Source organism: Malus domestica, chromosome 04, assembly GCF_042453785.1.
Source record: "Malus domestica chromosome 04, GDT2T_hap1".
Lineage (NCBI taxonomy): Eukaryota > Viridiplantae > Streptophyta > Magnoliopsida > Rosales > Rosaceae > Malus > Malus domestica.
The window spans coordinates 20,740,848-20,764,377 of record NC_091664.1 but is presented as its reverse complement, the minus strand read 5'-3'; the positions used below and the strand labels follow the sequence as shown (position 1 = coordinate 20,764,377).

Sequence of the window (23,530 nt, the reverse complement as noted above, 5' to 3'; positions counted from 1 at the left end):
TTGCTCACCCCTTAACCCAAGATGACCACTTACCCAATTCTTCCGTCAGCTTAGTATAGATACTATCGTCAGTTAAAAAAAAAAAAAAAAACCCAAGATAGTCCCCCCTACCAAAAAGCTACATGTGTCGCATTCATTGACCATGATTATGTTGTGTATTTGATTAAATATTTATGGAAATAAAAAAAATAAACGAATTAAAAATAAAACTTACCGTTTATTCCTATTCTCTCTCCTTAAATAATAGATGATTGCAATCTTTAATTTCACACTACCCCTTCCTCCTATCATAAAATAAAAGTTCATGCCCGCACCATACCAGAAAACAATAAGAACGTAAAGCAAATATGGCAATTTCATGAGCCACCAAGTTGTCATCTCGCCGTTGCCAATTACATGATATTATTTCGATTCTCGAAGGCTAGCTCATACACATACCCTTGGTTCCTATCAACTTCAAGACAATCACTAGGGTTGGCACATGTTGGTTTGGGTCGATTTTGGGTTAAAACTGAAATCAAACCGATCTAGTCGGTTTGGCCAAAATTGCAAACCGAAACCAATCCAGTTGGGTCTAAAACCGATCAGGTCAGTTAACTGAATGTGGCAGGTTGATTTGGATTGGTTCTCGATTTGTGTGAACACGAAAATACATAATAAATTTCTCTAAGAATTTTGGTTCTCGGATCGGTTTGGTTAACCGTACCCTAAGAATTTTGGGAACCGATTGCCAAACCGATTAAGGTCGGCACGGTTCGGTTTAACCATCGGAAAAAAAAACCAAACCTTCGGTGCAATTCCGGCTGTTCAATCGGTTTTTTTTTTTTTAATGCCCAGCCTCACTCTCTCTGCCACACAAGCCTCCAGCACCAACACAAGTTCAGTTGCACCAACGCTTAGATGCACTTGCACTGCACACCCAGCCACGAACTCACCTGCATCATTTCGAATCACAACATCAATCCAATAATTTAATTGGTGGGATATTGATGAAAGAATAAATATTAAGTTTTTAAATTTCACGAAATTATTTTTCTTTTAAGTGGAGATTTAATTAAATACATTGTTTAACCATGATTAGTAAAAGAGACACGTGGCACAAGTTTGGAGAGAAATAACGCTCGCTTTGGGTTAGGGGGTGCGAAAAAAAAAAAAGTTACTCTCCGCGAAGATCTCTGCCAGCGAATTCCTCAGAGTATGAAGCTTGTTAAAGTATCAGCAAATTCCTTAAACCAAAAAAATGGAAACAAAGTGCACATTTGATAACACAGGCTCAAGTTGTCGAAGAGACTTACATGAAACCATACAATTCAGAGGTAATTGTTGAGACCTTCAAACCATTCAGAACGATTTATACAAAGTTCCAGTAATACGTGTGTATCTGTTAGGTACCATCTCAACATTTGTTCATTTTGATTTAGGAATATCTGTTTCGGAGTTCCAACGGAAAGGTCTGGTCAGAGCGCCAGAGCGTGGAGACGAGTGAACTGAAGCACTTTGAGAAGCATTTGTTCTTTCTGGCCGCTGGTGACGCTGCAATAACTTCACAATGGTTGCATCATCGTGCAAGGAGAAGGGTGTACTGCCAAAAAGACAATTTAACTAGTAAGAGAACGATTATTCACAACTACTTTGTAGTGTCTCCAAAGTAACACAAAGTATGGATACCTATTGAAGTCGAAGAACACCACGCGCATGTCTTCGGAAATCTCAACCTCAACACTAGCATGAGAGCTTGTCTAGAGAAGGAAAAGAATTGAAAACTGTAATTACGGTCATACACATACACAAGCTGTTGAATACATTGCTTACAATTGTGAACCCTATGTATTTATATAAGTTAGAACCCATGATTCTAATCCTTGTAAAACCAATAGTTCTCGCACCTGATTTGAATGTGTTAAAGAATGTTAGAGACGTTACACAAAATTGAACTATAGATACAGATGGTTGATCGATGGTACAAACATTAGGAACAGGGTATGCCTTCCTTTCAACATACTATCCTTTCCTACACATTCCACCTAAGAAGCCTAAAGACTGCGCTTGTATAAACCATTTTCGACCCAAGGAAAAAAGAACACAACCATGGTCTAGCAGTGCAAGACACTCTGGTATTGCAGATTGATTTCCAAAAAAAATAAAGTCCAAAGTCTATTCAAGTGTGCACTAGCTGGTCAACAATCAATCCCGACAAAGGACATAGTCTATGCATCAGCTGAAATGTGAACAAAACTAGTGCCCTTCTGACCTAATCCACAGAGAAGATAAATTTGAGTATCATGGCTCTTGGTCATTGCCTTAAGTGGTAAAGAGCAGAGTGAGGACTGAGAAATGCTCAAATTCAACTCAAAAGGAATGAGAACCGCATGCTTCAGTTGTGCGATCATTAGGACTCGGAACAGATTTTTTTGAACTTTAAACAAGTCATAGTCATGCAAAACAGACGGAGGACAATAAAGTCATATACCTGAACCAGTATAAATGGCAACGAAAATCCTTCAGGAAGAGTGTTCCCATTCTTGAGCAACTGCTTATTGTGCAACATTAAATCTTCGAGATCTGCAATCTTTAACATATTTCCACAAAAATAAAAAAGACGATTAGAACATAAGCCGGTAGAGTAATTTCTTTGGGACAAATTAAACAATGCTAAATTCTATATTTTCTAGTCTTCACAGATTTTTTTACGAGCAATCACGCCAACTGGTTATTGCAATTTAACAACTAATGTTCCAACACAAGTCAGACTAGCTAAAACATTCCTACAATGACTGAATAAGAGTCTAAAAACACAGAAGACTCCAAAATCATGAACGAAGAAAACCAGACGTAAAGTATGTAAAACTTCATTACTTGCTCTTCTAATTCTTTCAAGTATGCCGTCTTCCTTCCAATCGTATTCACCAATTTGACACACTCTTCCTGAAAGGATCAAAAACCAAATCAACATTGTCAAATTATTCCATCCCATTATTGTATAGTATGTTGATGTATCACATGATCAAGATAATGACATTCACTAACATTCATCCCTTCCAGATTCATTATACTTCTGTCTGAAGGACGCCCCTTCCACTTGATTTCCTTTTTAGCTGTTGTGACGATATCCAGTGCCTCAAGAACATGGAACACAGTATATACTCGACGTCGTACGTTTTCAAACTGAGAAGTTGAAAAATCATTTTCACAACTTACTTGAGTAATTTTCATGATGGAAAAATAATGGTAGAAGTAATGATTATTATAACTCAAAAATCGGTTCCATGTATTGTTCTGAATCGAACCTCTTTCGAACACTTTGCTGTTTCAGAGTCATTTCCAGAAAACTCAGAAATTATCTCATCTGCAACCTGAACATCATCACTATAAATACTGATACTCAACCACTCACTGGTCAAAGAAGCCAAAATAAATTACAAAATTCTGAAGATTGGGTGGCACTGGAAAACTTTCCTTCGCATAACCACGACGAACTCCAAAATTTAATTCAATGAGAAGCCATACCCATTATCCGCAATGAAAAACCATAGATACACGATCCTATAAACAGTTACTAGTTACTACGTAAGGGATCTCTTAATTATTTTCCCCAACGCTCCTTCACCAAACAAACTTCATAGTTACTCTAGAAAAATAAAGAAAACATACCTTAGATAAGGTGGTTGTTCCCTTGCTCTCCAATATGTTGCAAACTGAAAAAGAAGAAGAGAATAAGATGTTGACTAGCCCCATCTCCTACAAGTAGTAATCTATTACAACGAATACGATATTCTTCTTTCCTTTCACAGACACATACACACAAATCTGAATCGTTCATATGAATTACTGACCTCTTGAACTGAACTCTCGCAGACCTCCCGCCATTATTGCCGATGCCCTTTTCTTCTTTGGTGCATTTCTGCAGGAACAAAAAGAAAAGGAAAAGAAACAAAAAACGTTTTTGAGAAACAAATGCCACTTGATGCAGCCATCAAGCAGGAGCAGCTGCATTTCAGAACTCAAAAATTTTGAAACGATAACATATGGATACGAAGAGCGAATAAACGCATAAGCCACTTGACTCACATCTCAACAGAACTTCGGGCGCTCTCGGAAGCAGCTGCATTGTTCATCACTGAAGCTGAAACAGAACTTGCTGCACTAGAATTTTTCTGAGAGAATCCACTAGAAGAATCCCCAGAGTAATTATCATCCATATTGTTCTAGTATCTACACTTGGCAGTGATCCTCAAATTCCTAAGTTCCTGCAAATTCAATATAAAAAATCAGAAGAAAAAACTAGGTGTTTACAGTTTGAAATTTGTTTCTTGCATCATGAAAGGAAAGAGACCAAATTGATGAGTTTCCAAAAAAAAATATATCAATTCAGAATGACCAAATAGCAATTGAATAAAAAAATGCAGAGTGAGCAAATTGATGAAGTTCAAAATTTACTAGAACAATCAGAATCCAGATATTGTTCATCAATAAAAAAAGTAGAGAAAATAATTTCAATGATCATGTATTTGTGGGGTTAAATTTCAAAAGATAATGAAAAAAATGGAGGCATTCAACTGGAAAAATAGTGAAATATCTAACCTGAAGAGGGAAGGTGAAGCTTTTCGAAAGGAGGAACGCGAAACCCTAAAACTAGAGGGATTTTTGCAGCATATTTGGAGTTCCCGCTTTCCGCGAATACGAAGTAGGAAGTAGGAACAGTCCCAGATGAACCCAAAGGGAAGCCCAGAGACCAATTGACGAAATTGCCCATCCAAATGGGCCAGCCCGTGTTTGATTTTTATTCGTAGTATTATAATATGTGGTGCGGGATTAGAACATCAAGGTTTCGTGGTGTAGTTGGTTATCACGTCAGTCTAACACACTGAAGGTCTCCGGTTCGAACCCGGGCGAAGCCACTAATCATTTTGAATTTTTTTTGCTGTGAGATGAAGTTCTGATTAACCTACTACGACTCAGTCTCTTTTGTTTTTATTTCTTTTCTTTTTGTGATGAAAAAACTTTCGTCTTTGAATCCTTAGTTGTTACAGTATGACAATCCGTAATACGGATACATTGCGTCATATCGTAGCAGAAACGATTCATAGGGGGACAGCGCTTAACAAGACTATTTACACTGCTTAGGCCTGATATTTTCGGAACCAACAAGTTTCACAATGAGTTGCTCTACCCCTTTGCAACAAGTTTCACAATCGTCCCTGGCAAATGTGCCGGCAAAAGGAGCTCCACTTTGGACCATGTCGTTGTAATGTTCCAACGTTAGAATGATTGGATTTGCCTTCAGTGGGCTATCCTAGGGCTGGGCACGGGCCGGGCCGGACCTAATTTTCAAGGAACCGGAGGTTAAAAGAAACGGGCCGGGCCGAGTCGGGTACATCATATTTCATTACAGGAATCGGACCGAACCCGGCCCGTTTGAAACGGGCCGGTCCTTGGTTTTTTTTTTTTTTGCGAAACCGCTACGGAAAGGACTCCAGAACCACCGCCATGCTGCCTTCGTTGTCGCACCACAGCTTCTCCACCGAGCCCCGCGCCGGCACCGCCACGTTTCTCACCATGGCCAACATCCTCACAAGCAACACCTCCATGCTTTCCGACTCTGGTGGCACCTGCTCCGTCTCGGACTGCATCCCTCTCTGCTCTCGGACTACCTAATGGAAGAGAACAAAACAAAACACACCATTTTAATATTCAATACCCAATTTTTCAAATGGCAAACAGATCTGAAGCAACTAAATTCCCCAATCAAATTATAAAAACTTATCGACTCACACTCACAGAACCCCCACAACATCAGTCATTTAAAAATCTCCTTTTAATAAAATCATTACGAAGAAAAGAAAAAAACACAGCTGCACAGCCTCATACCACCTCAATCAGAAGACATCAGAACAAGGAATCATACAAAGAACAAATTTAAACCAACCCAATACAAATTTGTAATAAAAAAAAACAAATTTATCTCATAAAATAAAAAGGTGCGTCAATTGAAATAAAAAAAAGGAAACGAGGTACCTGGAGTCTGGAGATACTTGAGCAGTTGAGAAGATGCTTCCGTATACGAGTCCAAAGGAAAGGAGAATGCGGAAGCCCGAGCCACCTGCAAAATCCCGAAGAACCCAGATCACCAATTAGATAAACAATTACCAAATTGGTCCAAAATCCACACAATTAACAATTCTTCCCCAAAATATATACCAAAGAACACAAAAAATAGAAGAATTCAGCAAACAGTAAAGAATTCACCTGAACTGGCGGCGGCGATGGAGTGTTCGTGGTCGCGACGGCAGTAATGTCGTTGGGGACGAAAGAAGGAGAACGAGAAGATGGGTGGTATGGGACCGCGGGTGCCTGGGTTCTCTAAGTCTGGGTAGGATGTCCGATGTCGTCGAGGAGAAGAATCGAAGAATACTCGATCAGAGAGGACAGACAGTTGAGTGACTTGAGTCACAGACGGCAGAGCATGACGGCGAGAGACGGAGAGTGTCGAAGACGGAACAGCGGAGCTGCGGAAGAGCGGAAGAACCGAAGAAGACAGATTTAGAGGAGTCGAAGTCGATCAGAGAGGAAAGAAAGAGAGTAGACTAGGGTAAAATCAACGGTGAAGATTGGACGTTATGTTCCTTTTCAATCTCGTCCGTCCATTTGGTCTAAAAACGGGTCGGTCCGGGGCCCCGTTTTTCTATACATTTGGAACCGGCCCGTCCCTAAAATATCAAGGGCCCGGCCCGGCCCGCCCCGTTTCCCCTATTAAATAATTGGAACCGGCCCGTACCCGCCCCGAACCTTAATTACCCGCCCCGACCCGCGGTTCCTGTACCCGTTTGCCCACCCCTAGGCTATCCCGCCTTATATAATGCAGGTTATGATTCACGCTTGTGTTCTGGTAGTCCTTATGGCTGCAGGCAACAGTGTGGAAGTAGCACTCTGGGGATGACAAGAAATTGGTGTAGTACATGAGGAAAGTACGGGGAAGATTGTCCCACCCCAAACACAGAATTCGAGAAATGACTTCGTCAGCACCACCCACGTCGATCCTGAAAGCAGAAAGTTTGAGGTTCAAGGTGTGCAAAATAAAATGGTACAACAAACCATCAGCCACAGAGAGCGCAACTGAAAAAGATAGATTACAGTTCCATAACCCACTACAAGTTCCCAACAAGTACAATAAGTTCGTTTGCATCAAGTAAATGGCATTTTCAGATTCCCAATCAAGGTTGCAAAAACCAAATATATAAAAACGCCAGGTTACAATTTAAGTGTTAAACATGACTTTTGCGACAGCGCACTTGTTAAAAATCTAAAGAAACACTGATGGTACGTTTTCCAATATCATACTGATGTTGGAGATAATCGAATGACCTCCAGTCTTGCGAAACACAGAAATTATCTAATTTCATTAGAAATAGTACTCGGCTCTAAAGCTGCATTGGTTATATGAAGAAAGCACATTGAACACATAGTTCTAAGAAATACCAGATACTTCATGCTTTTTCTTCTCAAGGTAAATGATGTAATGCAAAATTACAGTACGGAGGCTGTACAGCAAGCTTAAAACTAAAGAACCGAATTTGTTCTGGGTTTTTTGAAGCAGTATAAATAGGGTTTAGGGTATGAAAATTGTGAAACCATTTCGATGTCATAACTTCCGATTCACCTAACAAAACCCTACCACTCGTCTAACAAGTGTTGACGCATACAGTGTATTAGCACACACAAGCATCCATTAGTAGTACTAGCAGAATCCACTCGGTCCTACCTTTCATAGACTCAACCGGAAAGTAGGAAATCATACATTTCTATCCTAGCCAGCACAAGATAAGCAACGTATGCTATGCTTAATTGTAAAGGAGTAGTACCCATGTATAACTTGAACGAAGCGGGAATTGATCTTCTCTCTCTCGCCCAATACACACCGGATTTCATAGAGTGGTACAAACCAGGAACAATAATAACAGGCCTTGCTCTTTGATTTCTGCAACATTTGCACAATGTGAGAAACTATAAAAACCACGTCCAACACTCGAACTCGAAACAAACATGTTAAAATTTAAAAAGCATTACGCTTTACTCACTCTTTCCAACCAATATTGCTTGTGTGCTCCAAGAAATTGAGCTCCCTTGGCAAGAACGAAAATATATGCAACAGATCTAGATAACCCAAATAATAATTAGCAAACATAATGAACCCTTAATCAAAAAAATTAACTAGATTTACCACAAATAGTAAAGCTACCGTCTTGGCACATGAGAGGATAATCCGAGGCGCCGAGATTAATAAACCAATCCCAATCCTCGCCCGCTTCAGCAAAATCGCAATGGCGTGGAGCGTGGCGGCAGTCATGGTGGGGCCTTGGCGGTGACCAAATTGGCGTTCCCGATCACCATCGCGTTCCGAAACTCCCGAATCGTGCCTTCCGATTTCACGTACTTCGCCAGCTCGAGCCACTCAACATCAGAAGCTTCGAGATAGGTGGAGTAAATAGTAATTCCTCGGGTGGTAAACCGCCTGAAGGAACCACCGCAGCTGGGGACCATCGCCCTTGGAGCCCGATATGAGGTAGGCGAATCTCGGGAGTTTCGGAAGCCCCAACCGGTGGCTGTTTTCGTCGTCGGTGTTCTCTGTCACGTCTTCGAAATTCCGGTCGAGGGTAGTGAATTCGCGTTGCTCGAAGTAAAAATCGGCGGCGGCGGAGGAGGAGTATTTACCGTGTCCGGCGAGAGTTAGGGTGAGGAGGAAGAGGAAGAGGAGGGAAGTGGCGGTCAAAATCACGAGCCATTGAGAGCGAGCTCTTTTCATGGAGGTGAGGTGGGTTTTTGGGATTTTTGGAGAAATTGGTAAAAAAGATGAGAGATTTGTGGATTGTTTGGGCGGTTGTTTGGAGGGAGGAGTGAGAAGGCGAAGGGTGGTGGTCGGCGTGAAGTGGAGCTTGCGTCTGTTTGGTGGTTACAGGTGGGAAATGGGTTTAGTGGGGGAGGGAAAAGGATCCGGCGGAACCTAGAAATCCCGTTCGTACAGTGTGCGGTGGCTTTTCGTTGGATACTATATATATTTAATTTTAAAATTTAAATTTTGAAATAATTTATGACTTCACGATATACGATAAACGGTTACAATCATATGATTCTTAAGAAAATTATAGTAGACTAGTAGTTGGTTAATTAATTAAAAAATATTATTCTTATTGTCTATTTGTAACATATATCTGTATTAAAGATGATACATACATGTCCTAATGGACCGTACTATTAGAGAAATGATACAAATAAATTATAAGTGTAGCACCTCTATTTAATTTGAAATGTTGGTTACGATTTGTTGTCATTCGAACTTTCGTCTTGAGCTAAGACCCAATTGCGACTCTATAATTGTGACCGTCCAAATGGGGCAAATTTGGAGATTAAAATTCGAATCTTTTTCGGATATAAAAAAAATTGTGAATATCATTCGGCCAAAGAGATGAGGAGGAATGGGTTTGATTCATAGCCGGTGCCGATGTGTGAGGACGTTAGAGGGAGGGGATCTTGGGATGAGAGAAGTCGCAGTTAGGCTCGCCATCACCTGCAAGGTAGAGTGGGTAGCTGATTCTTCGTGTTTCTGATGCACAAGAGAGAAACTAGAGAAGGAAAAAGAGATAACGAGAGAGAAGGAGGAAGCGAGAGTTAGCGTGTCATTGGCCCCAACTATTATACCGAGATTTTTGGAGGGATATCCAAGCGAGTGTGAATTGGACTTAAAAGGTAAGACCAAATAAATTATACAAATAGTATTTAATACATAAGCGCACCAAACAACTAGTCCTATATTATTAATCTTATTCGGTCACTTATACGAATCGCCAAAAAAGACCTATCTAATGTAACATCTCTCGAAGAATTATTTATAGCTTCAGCTTGCAACACACAAAAATGACCAATAGAAAAAGATACGTATATAACATATGTGACAATTTGATTTTTTTATTAAGAAACCCAAAGTAGCCTCAAGATCAGATTTAACACTACCATTAAAGTTAATTCTAACTTAATTATTTGTAGGAGGAATTCAACCATACTCCTTAAAGTTTTTAATCTATCATCGTTTTTAAATTACAGAGTTGCTCTTTTTCATATCAACTTAAATAATCTATGTTATGCGAAAACAAAAAAAATACTAACTAATAAAAAAATGAGAAGAAAGTTGCATGTCATGTCGAATTCCTTTCATTTGCAAAACCTAATCTTTTTGTCGAATATCTAAATCCAGCAAATCCAATTGTATAAATCCCTAATAACTTTGCACATCCATTTTTTTTTTTAATATAATCACTTTGCAAGATTATTGTGTTTCAGTATAACGTGGTTTATTTAAGTTGATAGCTTAATCCACCTTAAAATTAGGGTAAAGTACAAAAAACTACCTCAACTATTGGTGTCACGACACTTTCATACCTCATCTTTTAAAATTGACAATGTCATACCGCATCTTACGAATTTGTGACAATGTCATCCTCCGTCAGTTTTTCTGTTAATTTCTCTGTTAAATGCTGACGTGGCCCAACACGTGTCCCACTTACTAATCCAATTGGATTAAAAAATAATTAAATATATTTTTAATAATAAAAAAAATATATATATATATATATATATATATATTAAATCTCTCTCACTTTCTCCTCTCTCTCTCTTCCCCCTTTCTCGCCACTCTCTCTTCTCTGCAACCCAAAACCTCTTCCCACCCGACCCATTCCCACCCGTCCTCCACCACCCTTTCTCTCCTCTCTCTCTCTCTCCCGCCTTTCTCGCGACTCCCTCACTCTGCCAACCCGGTTCGTCCCCCCCCCAACCCAACACGCACTCATCTCTCCTCCCCCATCTTCATCTTCGTCCCCTTTTCCCTCTACCTGCAACCCAGAAACAAAAAAAAAAACAAAAAACAAAAAGAAAAAAAAATTCATACCCAATTTCGGCCCAAGAAGAAGAAGAAGAACGAAAAAAAAAAGACAAATCCAGTTTCGCCCCAGAAGAAGATGAAGATGAAGATGAAGAAGGAGGAGAGAAAAGAACAAAAAAAAAATTGAAATTGGTGCAGGACAAGGAAAGGGGACACCGCACCCCTAGGAACTTCTTTTTTTGTTTTTTTATTCTTAATTTTTTAATATTTAATTATTAAAATTTTATTTAATTATTTTTTAATCTAGCTGGATTAATGAGTGGGACACGTGTCGGGCCACGTCAGCATTTAACAGAGAAATTAACAGAAAACTGACAGAGGTATGACATTGTCACAAATTCGTAAGATGTGGTATGACATTGTCAATTTTAAAAAATGAAGTATGAAAGTGTCGTGACACCAATAGTTGAGGTAGTTTTTTGTACTTTACCCTTAAAATTAATATGAGAGCTCATATAACAAAAAGCAATGCTTGGCTGTCACAACCCGTTCCGGGATTTTATATATCGGGGACGTAAAATGACGAAATTACCCTTGATGGGTATTAAGGCATGTGTATGTGTGACATATCTTTTGGACTAATTACATTTATTTCATAAGTTTTTATAAAATTATTAAGTGGGATTAAAATGTTGGTTTGTAATTTGTGTGGTTAGGGAGTTAGGAAAAAGAAATGGATGGTGAGGGTTTGTGATGGACCACACACACACTTACTTCCCTCTCTCCCTCCCCCGTGTCTCTCTCTTTCCTCCCTCACGGCTTCCTCTCTCTGTCTCCCTCTCGAATTGTACGGACAAGCTAGGAACCTCCCATTTCTTCACGGATCAAAGGTTCTAAGGTAAGATTTGGACTCCTAGTAAGCTTGTGAGTTCGTATATGTGATTTGTGGAAGTTAAAACCCTCAGAATCGTCGTGAAACCCTAACCCAGAAAATGTGCACTGTTCATGCACACGTAAAATCTTGCATTTCAGGGAATTTCAAGCCCATAGTGAGCTTAAGGAGATCCTCACGAGCTTCGGGGTACTTCGTTGGAATTTGGACGTCGGAGGACTGAGAACGGAGTTTTTCAAATTTGGCCGGATTATCGAGCTTTCTTAGGTAAAATCTAGTGGATTTTAGACCTTGAAACTAGTCTATCGTGACTCTTCATGTTGAGGGCTTCAAATTGATATAAAATACGAAGAAAACGGTTGAGAAATGAGGGAGAACAAGGGGATTGAAAAATCCCCAGTTTTCCGACCACCGGAAAACACAGTCTGGCGAACCAAGGAAGAAGACGCGCGTGGGGGGGCGCATGTACCCGTGCCTGCCCTGGCCCGTGGGGGTGTGTGCCACGTCAAAAAAAAATTCTAAAAATTTCTCGACGTCCGTGACGTCGAGTAGGTCGATGTGATATATTCATATACCTAAATTGAGCACCGTATGAGAAATTACTTCGAATTGTCGGTTATGTGCATTAATTAACGTTTTTATAGTTGTTTCGCATATAGGTGACACCTATCCCGAGGACGAGCGCATCCAAGGACGTCACGGGGGCTACGACCCATCGACTTACCAGTGAGTGGGCAGTTTTGTTTTCGTATATACCTATATACTATTAATTTTCCCAGAAATTGAATTTATATGAAAGTATGTTTTCAATTGCCATGCATGCATATTATGAATATTATGAATTGATATTAATGCATATATATGTGTGAATTGGTGTTGTGGACGCACATGTGAGTATCAGGTGAGTTTTATGTTAATCATGTGAATCATCGATAATGTGAATTGTGTTGAGAACTCATAATCTGCACCCTTGGTGTTAGTGCTTATATTATTCACCGCATCGCATGCTCACCTTGGATCCAAGTAGGTGCATGTCGTACAGACCCCGAGAGGGTTCCGACATGCTAGTCGTACAGACCACTAGAGGTGGTTCCGACTAGTAGGTGACCTTAGATTACGCGTGCAGATGATTGATGAGAGAAGCACTAGAGCGTATTATTTCACCATCATAGTCGTACAGACTACTATAGGTAGTTCCGACTTATGTGCAGTGTAGTGCCGTACAGGTCACAGTTGGTGACTCCGGCAGGGCTGTACAGGTCACTGTGGGTGACTCCGGCTGGATGGGATATTGAGCTATAGAATCAGCCGTACAGGACCATTGTAGGGTCTCCGGTTGATTTATTATTTCACCTGGTTTATATTGATGCATTTATATTATATTTTGGCATGGCATGGCATCTTCTTTCTGAAAAGCGGTGAAGGATTGTGAGTTGAGCTTTTGATGATATATATATATATATATATATTTATATACTATTTTTCTGGGAAAATATACAGGTTTTATAGTGAGGGGTTAGAAATGTTTTAAATGAAATGTTTTGGAAAACTTTGGTTTTACTGACCCACTCAATTTTGTTTTTGCGCCCCTCCAGGTTCTAGCTAGCAGTTGGTGGCTCACGAGGTTCTCTTCGGCATTCTGACAGACACCTTGCATGTAGGACTCACCTGCGGGTGTTGTAATTTAATTATAGTCCTACTTGACTGCACCTAGTACCTACGCTCTAAATTGTGTGTCTTACTATATAACTCACTCTAGCACGCTAGTTGGTTTTATTGTTAGTAGTTAGTTTTTATTCCTTCGTATTTATTATATCATTTGCTTCCGTATCGCACTTTTGGTTACGTTACACTCACGTGACGGCCAGCACGCCCTGATTTCTGGGTCGGGGTGTGTTATTGGCAATATTCTCCTAATACTTTTTAATGTGATTGATAGCTTCATTAATAGTTGGAGAAGAAAAAAAATAATGCTTGGCTACTCAAGAATAATTAAGAATTCTTACTCAAAAGTCTTCATGTTCAATTCAAAGAACTTCGTGCTTATAATCGAAACCATTTATATTATGAAAAGTACTCTATAAAGACCATCTTTGCAAAAAATGAATTAAAACTAAGATTGTTTAATTAGTCAATTGTAACAAACAGAAATAGATTGTAATGCTTTTACCATTTATGTCTCTCAGTTTTCATATAGTTCAATTTCTAAAAGACCTTAGTTTTAATTGATTCTTTTTTTTCTTAGAGATGATCTTTATATAGTAATTTATAACATGAATGGTTCTGATTATAAATACGAAGTTTAGTTCTTACTTATCTTTTGAATAGTCAAGTCTGCTCCAAAACAAATATAACTAAGGACTGTATGAATCAATCTTGGCGAAAAGTCCTTGTGTTTCAAGACACAAATAGGATTAGAGTGATCTTATCCATATATTTAATTTTACTTCCTGCACAACCTTTGTTAATTTTGTCATTTGATATTTTTCAATTCATTTAATCTGACGATGAGAAATTAAGAAAGTGTGAAAGATAAAAATGAGTGTGAATTTATAAGACAATGGAAATAGGTTTTGGTACGAAATGGGCCTCGTTATACGACGACTCAATTTATTGGTGTGATATCGGAAATTTCCTCACCAAGTTTAGACTTATAAGAGAACACGTGAAGCATAAAGAATTTTGCCTTCATTTAACCATGCATTTGGAATCCCCATAAAGGTGACCTTTTTTCCTTTGTCCAAATAAGCACAAAACAAATATTGTACACAACATTGATCATGTGATGAGCCGAATATATATCCAGTTGTATGTGAAAATATCTCTGCTTTCAAGATAAGATTAGAAGTTATGCATGATCATCCACCATCCTTTTGAAGGATTTTATCCTTGTTAATTTCATTACCAAAAGAATATATATTTGAAAGGATGTGGCAACTTATTTATGAATAATAATGTTGGGGAGACCAAATTTTTTAAACAAAAATACTACTATTACCACCTAGATGTATCATCATTTATACAATCTCACTAATTGAGATGGAATCCACATGCGTTGATGGTCTCTGCCTCGATTAGAAAAATAATACAAATAATGATACACCTAAGGGGTAAGTGTAGCATTATCTCATTTTAAACCAAATTGCAAATTAAATGTGTGTCAACTATAAGAAACAAGCACGTCAACCAATACTTAGTTAAATTTAATCATATACAACCACGTCATTTGATTTACAAATTTTGTTTAAAAAAATTGGTCACTCACCCATTCACAATGAAACATCAAATGGGTTGTTGACAACTCTCCAAAGGTAGGTTCTTGGCAACTTCTTGCTATAATATTGTAATTGATCAATCTAAGCAATATGGTCCAATAAAACGTTTGTTAATTTGGTTGTTTATGACCAAAAAAAAATTTAATTGTTCATAATTTTTAATTAAATTTCAAAGAACAATAACACCATTACGTGTAGTATGGTTTAAAGAAAACTTTTATGACTCAACCACTCCACTACACTCTTTGTCAATACCCAACACTCACCAAGCAAATAAATAAATAAATAAACTTTGGTTAAATCATAAAAATCTCTTAAAAATCATACTTTTTTTTAACCTACAGTTAAGAACTTCACAACAGTAGCAAAATGCCAAAATGTTCTCCATCAATAAGCAAAAATCCTCTTCAGTGTTTTAATTTTCTTTCAGTGATTTTAATCAATTATATTTGTATATGTTAGACTGTTATTTACATTAAAAAAAACCAAATGAGAATTAAAATTTAAATGCAACATCATCTGGTGTGTAATACAGATAAAAAACTAGAACAGTACGAGTTTCAAGTTTCAATCCTTAACCCCCAAATATTATATATATATATGATATCCTCCAGCTACCCAGAAATATATGAAAATTCAAATTTCAGATGGTCTTCAAATTATAGAAATCATAGATTAACTACTAGTTCTTGGCATTTCTCTCAAACCCTAATTCTCACTACAGATACAAGTTTACAACTTCTGTCGGCGAGTTTTTGAAAAACTTCGGAAAAGAAAAAGAGAAAAAGAATTAAACCACCAAAATCCTAGAAAGAATTAATTGTCAAACCATGGCAGAAGCATCAGGCAAACCTTGTTGCAGATCATCACTGCCTCTAGCTCCAGCAGCCGCCGTCCGATTATCACCACTACTCCGATCAACGGCGACTGAAGCTCGACAAATGGGGCAGTTGGAGTGATCCTTAAGCCACATGTTTATGCACAGAGAGTGGAAAGAGTGTTTGCAGACGCAGAGCTGCCGGACCTTTTCGCCGTCGGCAAACAGAGACAGGCACACAGGGCACTCTGTTCCGATTTCCTTAACGTGGGCTTCCTTCTGGTACTTGAGCTCCGAAATTACGTCGTTTTTGTTTTGGGTGTTGGGTTCAGTTTCGGTGGGGCCGGGGGAGGTGGTGGAGGTCCGGTGGGGTCGCCGGCGAAAAGGGTTTGGAGGGAACTTGATGGCGAAGAAGAAGGCGTAGACGAGAGCAGGGATGGTGATAACCGCGATGAGGCCGAGGATAAATTCAAGGGCGGAGAAGTCGACGCTCCGAGGCGGTGCTGGGAAAGGTGGCGGTGGTTTGTTTAGAAAGGTGGGTACGCTGTCCATGAGGAAAGGTGGCGGTGGTTTGTTTAGAACGGTGGGTGCGCTGTCCATGAGGAAAGGTGGCGGTGGTTTGTTTAGAACGGTGGGTGCGCTGTCCATGATGAGAGCGAGAGAGAGAGGGAGAGAGGGAGAGAGAGGGAGAGAGAGGGTGAGGTTTTGGAGTTCTATTTGTGTTTTTGTTTGTTTGAGGTGTTGCGGTGGAGTTTTCTTTGTGTTTGTGAAGAGCAATTATTAATGGGAACGTGTGTGGGGTTTGAGGACAAGTTTCAAGTAATTTCATGATGGATCCATATTTTACCACAGTTAGTATGATCATGGTGAGATATGATTTGTTAGTCATTCTCTCGCGTCACTAATTATTTATTACGCAACAATTTATATTAGATAGTGTACTTTCTAATAGTTGGAAATGAACATCTCACATTCAAGATACATATAATTTTGCTATATTTATGTGGTAGAGAACTATTGTTGGCAACCCAAATTCGTAGTCATGCATTCCTCTCATTTCAAAAACAGTAACCGAGGCATGTGTTATCACTATTTTGGGGTGTCAAAAATAATTTAAATGCAATGATATGTCATACGGGCTAGTATGGATAAATTAGAAGCATTCATAGCAGAGTTATGACCGCACTGAAAAATTTATGGATAGATATTGAGTAAGTTGATATATATTTTCTTTAGGAAGAATGAGGAATACAACTCAAAGAGCAAACTTCAAAATATCAGCATACACAAACTGAGCCTGAGGGACTCTAGCATCACCATCTATGAGAGCTGGTCTAATCCAAACAAGAGACTCATCAAATACAAGAACGCTAATATCCATATTAAAACCTTAGTTAGCCAAATGATCGGTCACAATATTCTTCTCTTTGTAAATGTGTTAGCCAAATGATCCGTCACAGTATTCTTCTCTCTGTAAATGTGTTTCAACTCACATCTCCTCAATTGTCTCATCATTAATATATAGCTATGCATGATTGTGTCCAAAGGATGGAAATTAACAACGTTTGCTTCAACAACATAACAATAACAATACTAAGATTAGTATCACCCTTATCAAAAGCAAGCTGTAAACCAAAGTATAAACTCAACAACATCACAAACCTTGAAGTCGGTATTTTTTTACACCAGCTTTGTCTTGGTCCTATTAATAAGGGATCTTGTCTGAACTTGGGTCCTCTGTGATGGATATAGAACAGACTGGATTAAACCAGATACAAAATTGGGCCACAGTTCCACTAAGTATGGCCCGGATGAACAAGAAACAAAACTTGAAGTTGACTAGCTATAGAACAACTGGTGATGCCTATCGCTGTGCAAGTTTGGCAGGTTGGATTGATTGAGAGACAACTATAATTCGGCGCGCAACTGGTAGGACGACTTTTACACCAATCCTATAGTCCATCGCAATGAGAAAAGAAAATGACTCTCATTTTTAGGTTTCGCCATTACAAGTGTATAATAATTATAGGGGCGAGCTATCCACACACTATTTTTTACTTCTTACTCATCATTTGTTAATTTTTGTCCGTTGATCTTCTTCAATTCATTTGATCCGACGACTAAAAATTAGAAGGATGTGTGGATATCACACCCCTAATTATAAGCTAAGTAAGTTAGAGCGCGTGAGAAGCTAAATTGGAGCGGCAAAATCATCACACTTACATGAAACCTCCTCCATTTTTTTTCATTCGGCAAAACACCCGCTAATTTGAGCAAGTCTTAACTAGATACACTCTTTTAAACAAAAGTAGCTTAATCAACTGAAAAATAAAAGCCATCAATCCATGACTCCAAAGATCAAGTACTCATATTATGAACCGCGCCGAAATTTGGCATCAATATCACAACATGTTGTGGTGAAGGCAAAGTATTCTGCGGAGGAGGAGTCACAACATCTTGCGGAGGAGGAACAACGTGCTGCGGTGCTCGTCTAGGAATAATATCAGTTCGACAAAGAGGGCAGTTAGAGTGTGAGCTGAGCCACATGTCAATGCACCCCACATGAAACAAGTGCACACATTCCGGCAGTAAACGGATGTTCTCGCCGTCGGTAAATTCACACAAACAAACGGCGCAGGTTCCTTCTCTGCATTCCTTGGTGTACTTGAAAACCGGGATCAACTGATCGTAGGAGGGCGAGTTAACGCTGTGTGCAGTTGTTGATCTGAGGTTTTGGTTGACGTGATGCCCTTGAAGACGCTGTTCATGTTCATTTTGTGTTTGTTCTTGTTGTATGTTGTATTCTACGCGCATTTGGCTGCAACAAATGTGGTTGACAAGGCATTGGTACGTCGCGACGATTATGGCTCCGGCTGCAACGCCCATTAGGCCGATGAGTTCAGGGGTGAGTTTAAATCCATGGTGCTGTCCGCCGTCGTCCATGGTGGGTAGATGAGAGGCAGAGATGGTGGGAGATGGAGGGGAGGATTTGGGCATGTTAAAATTGGCTTCGTTTTATAGGTGATCCGGAGAGGTTTGGGATTTTCACTTGTGACATTGTGACAAAATAATGGCTTTAATATATGCTTTGTTTAAACGTAGGTGTTACGGATAAAAAGAAAACGACTTTGTTACAAGCTATATTTAGGAATAAGATAATAGGATTAATTTATGTAAGGATGGATAATAGAATTTAATCAAATATCAAGTTAGCAGTCCAAACACCGGAAATTAAGTCAACGTTGTTGCTGAATAGCATATGGGTCTTATTGTGAATAAGCCCAATCAAGTTAACTTGGCCCATCACAAACATATAGTGACTTGATCCAGTTCAAACTCTTATAGAAGTGCAGTTTAGAAATAGGGGTGCAACGCGGATGGATTGGAGATATGAGTTATGCATGGATGATAGGTTGGAAAGTAGAAAAAGTTCTCTATCATTTCTTGTATATAATTATGTATATATTTCTCTCATTACACGCATTGGCGGAGCTATGAAAGGACTACAATGGTTTCAGGCCTATCTTGACCTTTTTTTTTTCTTTTTTTTTCTTCTCAGGTTCAAAAAATTAATACCATGCTAGCTTTGAGTTTTTTGGTAGGCTCAGAGCTCTGGTGGAGTTCAGGAGGCTGGCAGCCATGGAGCTTTGAGTAGATAGCGAGAAAGAGGAAGAGGTTGAGAGACTGGGGGTTATTCCTTGAAGCTTTCGCTATGGTTTTACACAATTATTTTTTTATTATATTATTTAGGAAAATGATTCTTACACATTTTTTTTTCTCATTCTACACATTTTTATGTATTAATGTTCGTAAATACTGTTCTGATTTATTCAATTTAACAATCAGAATAAATATAGTGTAGAAGGAGAAAAAGAAGTATGGAAATCACATTCCAAAATTTATGACTCCCTCACTTATTTTGTGGGCGTAATATCGCAAGTTTAGGTCCTAGATTTGTGGATACTCATCATTCAAAACCTAAACGAAAGTTGGTCGAAAGCAAGATATGCTTAAATTTTCAAAAATAAGAAATGCGTGTTGGGCCCCTCTTGGACCACAATTCTTGCTACTCCACTGATCACAAAATTTCAGTAATGAGAAAGATAGGTAGATGATTGTATACACATGTTACACCTAAAAAGATAAGTAAATGATTGTATACACATGTTACACTTGAAATTTTCTTTGTTAAGAGGAGTATAAGTTGAACTTGATTGACGAAAGGAAAAATAATAAAAATGATTTGAAAATTTTGAGTTTTAACTAAAATGACAAAAATGTATTATAAGTGAATAATACCATGAGTGATTTTTTAAAATAAAAATATTATTAACGTTAAAAGTAAACAGTACTAAGAAAAGTTCATTAAAACTTTCATTGACGAATTACCCTAACCCGACCGCGTCCTAAGCCCGGGTGTGAGGTTTGGTCAATCCGAACACATACAGTCCCATCCACCAATCCAAGAGCTAGGTCGGTTGATCAATTCCGACGATGTTTATATTTTCTATTATGTTAGATGGGCCCATAGAGATTCCTTTTGATCATGGAGATTCCTTTTGATCAAGGGTCATTCTTCCTCTAATTGCATATTCCTTGGGGTCCACACTATCTGGTAGATACTATAATTTGTGATGAGTAAAATATAAGGAACCGTTATTAGTACTTTAAAAATCTTATTCTAAATTCTTCACAATTATATTTTTTATCCTAATTATAGAAAGTTTGAAGTGCTAAATGAGATTTTTGGAATGCTAATAATAATTCCCAAAACATATAGTTGAAATTGAATCAACCCTAGGCTAGGCATAGGGCATACTAAAGGTCAAGCCACTGCTAATATTGCTCTCTTACATTCTCTTCATGTAACAACACCTTTCTAGCCTCCTACTTTGACCTAAAATATATTCATAACTCGAGTTGTATCGAACCAATTTGTAGTCGCATCAGCATAATTACCAACTTACGTTGCTTATTCTTTGTTTGAAAAGCGCCTCTTGTTCCCTCACATGTAATTCTTCCGAAAGCAGTTCAAAAAGTAAAAATAACAAACAAATAAATATAATAAACTGTCGTGTTTCATCTTTATTTTTTTAATATAATAATATATTCATGCTAAATAGTGGGGGATTTGGACACATAATATATCAATCATAATAATTTAGTTTGAACTTATCGTTCACGAGAGTCAACATAAGTCATCCTACCATCGAATAAGGATAAATACCACTAATCGTGCTACATAGTGATGTAAACAACAAAATTAAGTATAAAATTAAGATGACAAGTTGGCAGATTGCTATTAGTCCAACTAAGCTCTTGTTTTCTAATCCAATACATCATGGATGATGATACCTATAAAGATTTGATTCCAACCAACTCTCAAAAACCAAAAGATGGTTTCAACTTGTTAGTAAGATGTTGCTTTTCCATGTAAAAAGCTCTGCACTTTTTGTATGTGTGGAGTCGAGTAGGATCCCAAATGCCACCAATCCTCCCTCCAGAAATCTTCACACCTCGTTTTCAACATTTTATTATAGCCTATACGAGTTGCCTCAATTATTGTGGTTTTTTAATTATTACACAGAATTATTTTATAAATATTTCTTTTTCCTAAGTTTTTTTTTATTAATTTTTTTCGTTTGGATCTGCAACACGTGTCGGAATATCATGGGAATTGTCGTTGCCGACGACACATATAGGCTGCCGACGTTGCTGACGTTGCAACTTAAATGCTCCACATCTCCACCAGTCATCCAATTGCAAGAACAATTGGGTTGAGTTGCCTTTCACGCCAAAAATCTCCTTCACTAGTCTACAAAATGAGAGGTAATTGGGTTGAAGGCTGCTGCAAGAGCTTGCGCCCTGTTTGAAGCCCAGAGTTGTTGTCAACTGTTACACTCCGTGAAATGTTCACCATCTCTTCCACTTCCCCACCCATGTGGCTCTCTGTGAGCCTTTGATTTAAAAAATAATTGTTCAGTTCAACAATTAGGATTAATCAACTATAAAAAATTAAAAAAATCATAAAAATTACCAAAAAATTTAAAAACTTACAGATACTGTACACACTTTAAAAATCTTACAAAGTTCAACACACAAATTACACTATAAAATTACGGCAATAATGATACGTGGAGATAAGACGAAGAAAACATTAAAAAAATAAAAAAATTGTTTGTGAATAGTAATTACCCTTGTCCTTCCTCTTTCCAAACGAATGGACTTGCACAATGATATTTACTGTTTAGAATGAATAGTGAGGCAACATTATTGTCGTTGCTCTTCAATTGCCATTGCCCTCCACCAACTGGTGGAGATGTTCACAAGGTTTCTACCAACAAACATCATGATATTCCACTTCAACTTTCTTCTTACTCTTGTTAAGAAATCGTTTGATAATTATGCTGTTGTATTAAGTTTTTTCTTCTTTGTTTATTTTAGAAACTAAATCTAAAAACTTGTTTGCTAATCATGTTGAAAAGACGAAATGATAATGTTGATGCACAAAATCGGAGGTCTTGGAACAACGTAAATCAGACCGTGAATCTGCAAAAAATATAAATAACACAAGATGTATCGTGATTCACTCCAATGTTTGGGCTAAGTCCACACTGATATTGTATTTCTGAGAGGATTGTGAGGGAGAGAGTATGAGAGCCTCTGTAATGAGAGTGAGGCTTTGAGAGGGGGTGAGAGGGCCTAGGAATTGTCATCTTCTAATTGTGAAGGTGATGAGTCATTTTATAGAATAAGGGCTCCTCACTTATTACATATTTGCCTCTTCCTTTATTACATAATTACATTTAAGTCCCCGAGTATTTATACGAGGTCTAAATACAGAGGCCCTAAGTATGATATAAACAGATATAGTTTCAAAATCATATCATTTTATAAAGATTTGACTTGATTTGTATTGATTTCAAATCTAAGTCAAAATTTGAAAACTCAGAGATTCAAACATACAAGTGAAAAAAACATACTGGTTTTTTTTTTTTTTTTTTTTTTAAACAAACGATGTTATCTACACTAAAAGAGTAGGAGAGTAGGCTAATCTTTACAATGGGCTAGTAATAATATGGTTCAAATTTGTCTTTGGCGAGAATCGAACCTAAGAATTCTTACCTACAAGTAAAGAAGAATAACACTAAGTCGTAATACTAAGTGGTAAGAACATACTAGCTTTTAAAAATAATTAAATTAATTACTAAAAGAGCCAGGCGGTCCCATGTTCCACATTTTCCTCATACGTGCCTGGAAGAAGGAACTCGACTCTGGCCAGGTAAGTTCCAGTGTTCCACGCACACTTCCACTGTACTCTCACAAACAAAAGGCACCTGAATTATACAGTAGGTGATATCTGAGGCTGGCTTTTAAGCAGACATATGTGGCCATTATTCTGCATTTTCATGATTAAATAAAAGAAACCATTTAATTTTTAAATTTAAAGTGGAAATTATTGAAGATCCAGTTTCATTCCCCTTTGTTTGTGCCCTCAACAATTTTTCTAGGGTTTTTATGGTCTGTGTCGTGCGTTCCCATTAAAATTTTGAGTCAGTGCCTGCCTAGAAAGTGTTTGTCCTGATGATACTGCACTTATACTTTTCCATATTTTTCAGGAATCTGCTCGTACTCATAGATTATGTAAAACTATGTGCTCTTATCAATATCCA

General features: G+C 38.1%; 4 protein-coding genes and 1 non-coding gene across 7 annotated transcripts; 1 reads left to right on the top strand and 4 right to left on the bottom strand.

Annotated features, from left to right (window-relative positions):
* Positions 1-1,241: 1,241 nt before the first annotated feature.
* LOC103419327 (transcription factor-like protein DPA) lies at positions 1,242-4,727 on the bottom strand. 2 transcript variants are annotated; one of them, XM_029101169.2, is made up of 10 exons: positions 4,582-4,727; positions 4,069-4,247; positions 3,834-3,901; positions 3,652-3,695; positions 3,288-3,353; positions 3,028-3,165; positions 2,857-2,925; positions 2,471-2,569; positions 1,669-1,739; positions 1,242-1,582 (listed from the first exon to the last, which is right to left on the bottom strand). In XM_029101169.2, the coding sequence occupies exons 2-10, from the start codon at positions 4,197-4,199 to the stop codon at positions 1,408-1,410; spliced, it is 861 nt and encodes a 286-aa protein (XP_028957002.1). In that variant the 5' UTR covers positions 4,200-4,247; positions 4,582-4,727; the 3' UTR covers positions 1,242-1,407. The 2 variants fall into 2 exon arrangements, with proteins under 2 accessions (XP_028957002.1, XP_070676054.1); XM_070819953.1 differs by lacking the exon at positions 3,288-3,353 and having other exon boundaries at positions 4,582-4,699.
* A 97-nt stretch (positions 4,728-4,824) lies between these two features.
* Positions 4,825-4,898, top strand: TRNAV-AAC (transfer RNA valine (anticodon AAC)). The gene has a single exon. It is a non-coding gene; the product is annotated as a tRNA-Val (tRNA).
* A 36-nt stretch (positions 4,899-4,934) lies between these two features.
* LOC103433401 (beta-glucuronosyltransferase GlcAT14C) lies at positions 4,935-9,004 on the bottom strand. The gene is given in 9 exon segments (XM_070819952.1): positions 4,935-5,287; positions 6,839-6,987; positions 6,990-7,037; positions 7,860-7,975; positions 8,076-8,151; positions 8,237-8,302; positions 8,305-8,358; positions 8,361-8,467; positions 8,469-9,004. Coding segments are annotated over 9 exon segments (1,128 nt in total). The 5' UTR covers positions 8,801-9,004; the 3' UTR covers positions 4,935-5,107.
* Positions 9,005-15,655: 6,651 nt separating this feature from the next.
* LOC103419326 (RING-H2 finger protein ATL33) lies at positions 15,656-16,653 on the bottom strand. Of its 2 annotated transcripts, XM_070820613.1 has the most exons (2): positions 16,466-16,615; positions 15,656-16,417 (listed from the first exon to the last, which is right to left on the bottom strand). In XM_070820613.1, exons 1-2 carry the CDS (start codon positions 16,503-16,505, stop codon positions 15,864-15,866), a joined length of 594 nt encoding a protein of 197 aa, XP_070676714.1. In that variant the 5' UTR covers positions 16,506-16,615; the 3' UTR covers positions 15,656-15,863. The 2 variants fall into 2 exon arrangements, with proteins under 2 accessions (XP_070676714.1, XP_008355666.2); XM_008357444.4 differs by having other exon boundaries at positions 15,656-16,653.
* Positions 16,654-18,215: 1,562 nt separating this feature from the next.
* On the bottom strand, positions 18,216-18,800 carry LOC103419346 (RING-H2 finger protein ATL51-like). The gene has a single exon (XM_008357466.2). The coding sequence runs from the start codon at positions 18,798-18,800 to the stop codon at positions 18,216-18,218; it is 585 nt and encodes a 194-aa protein (XP_008355688.2).
* Between the last annotated feature and the right edge of the window lie 4,730 nt (positions 18,801-23,530).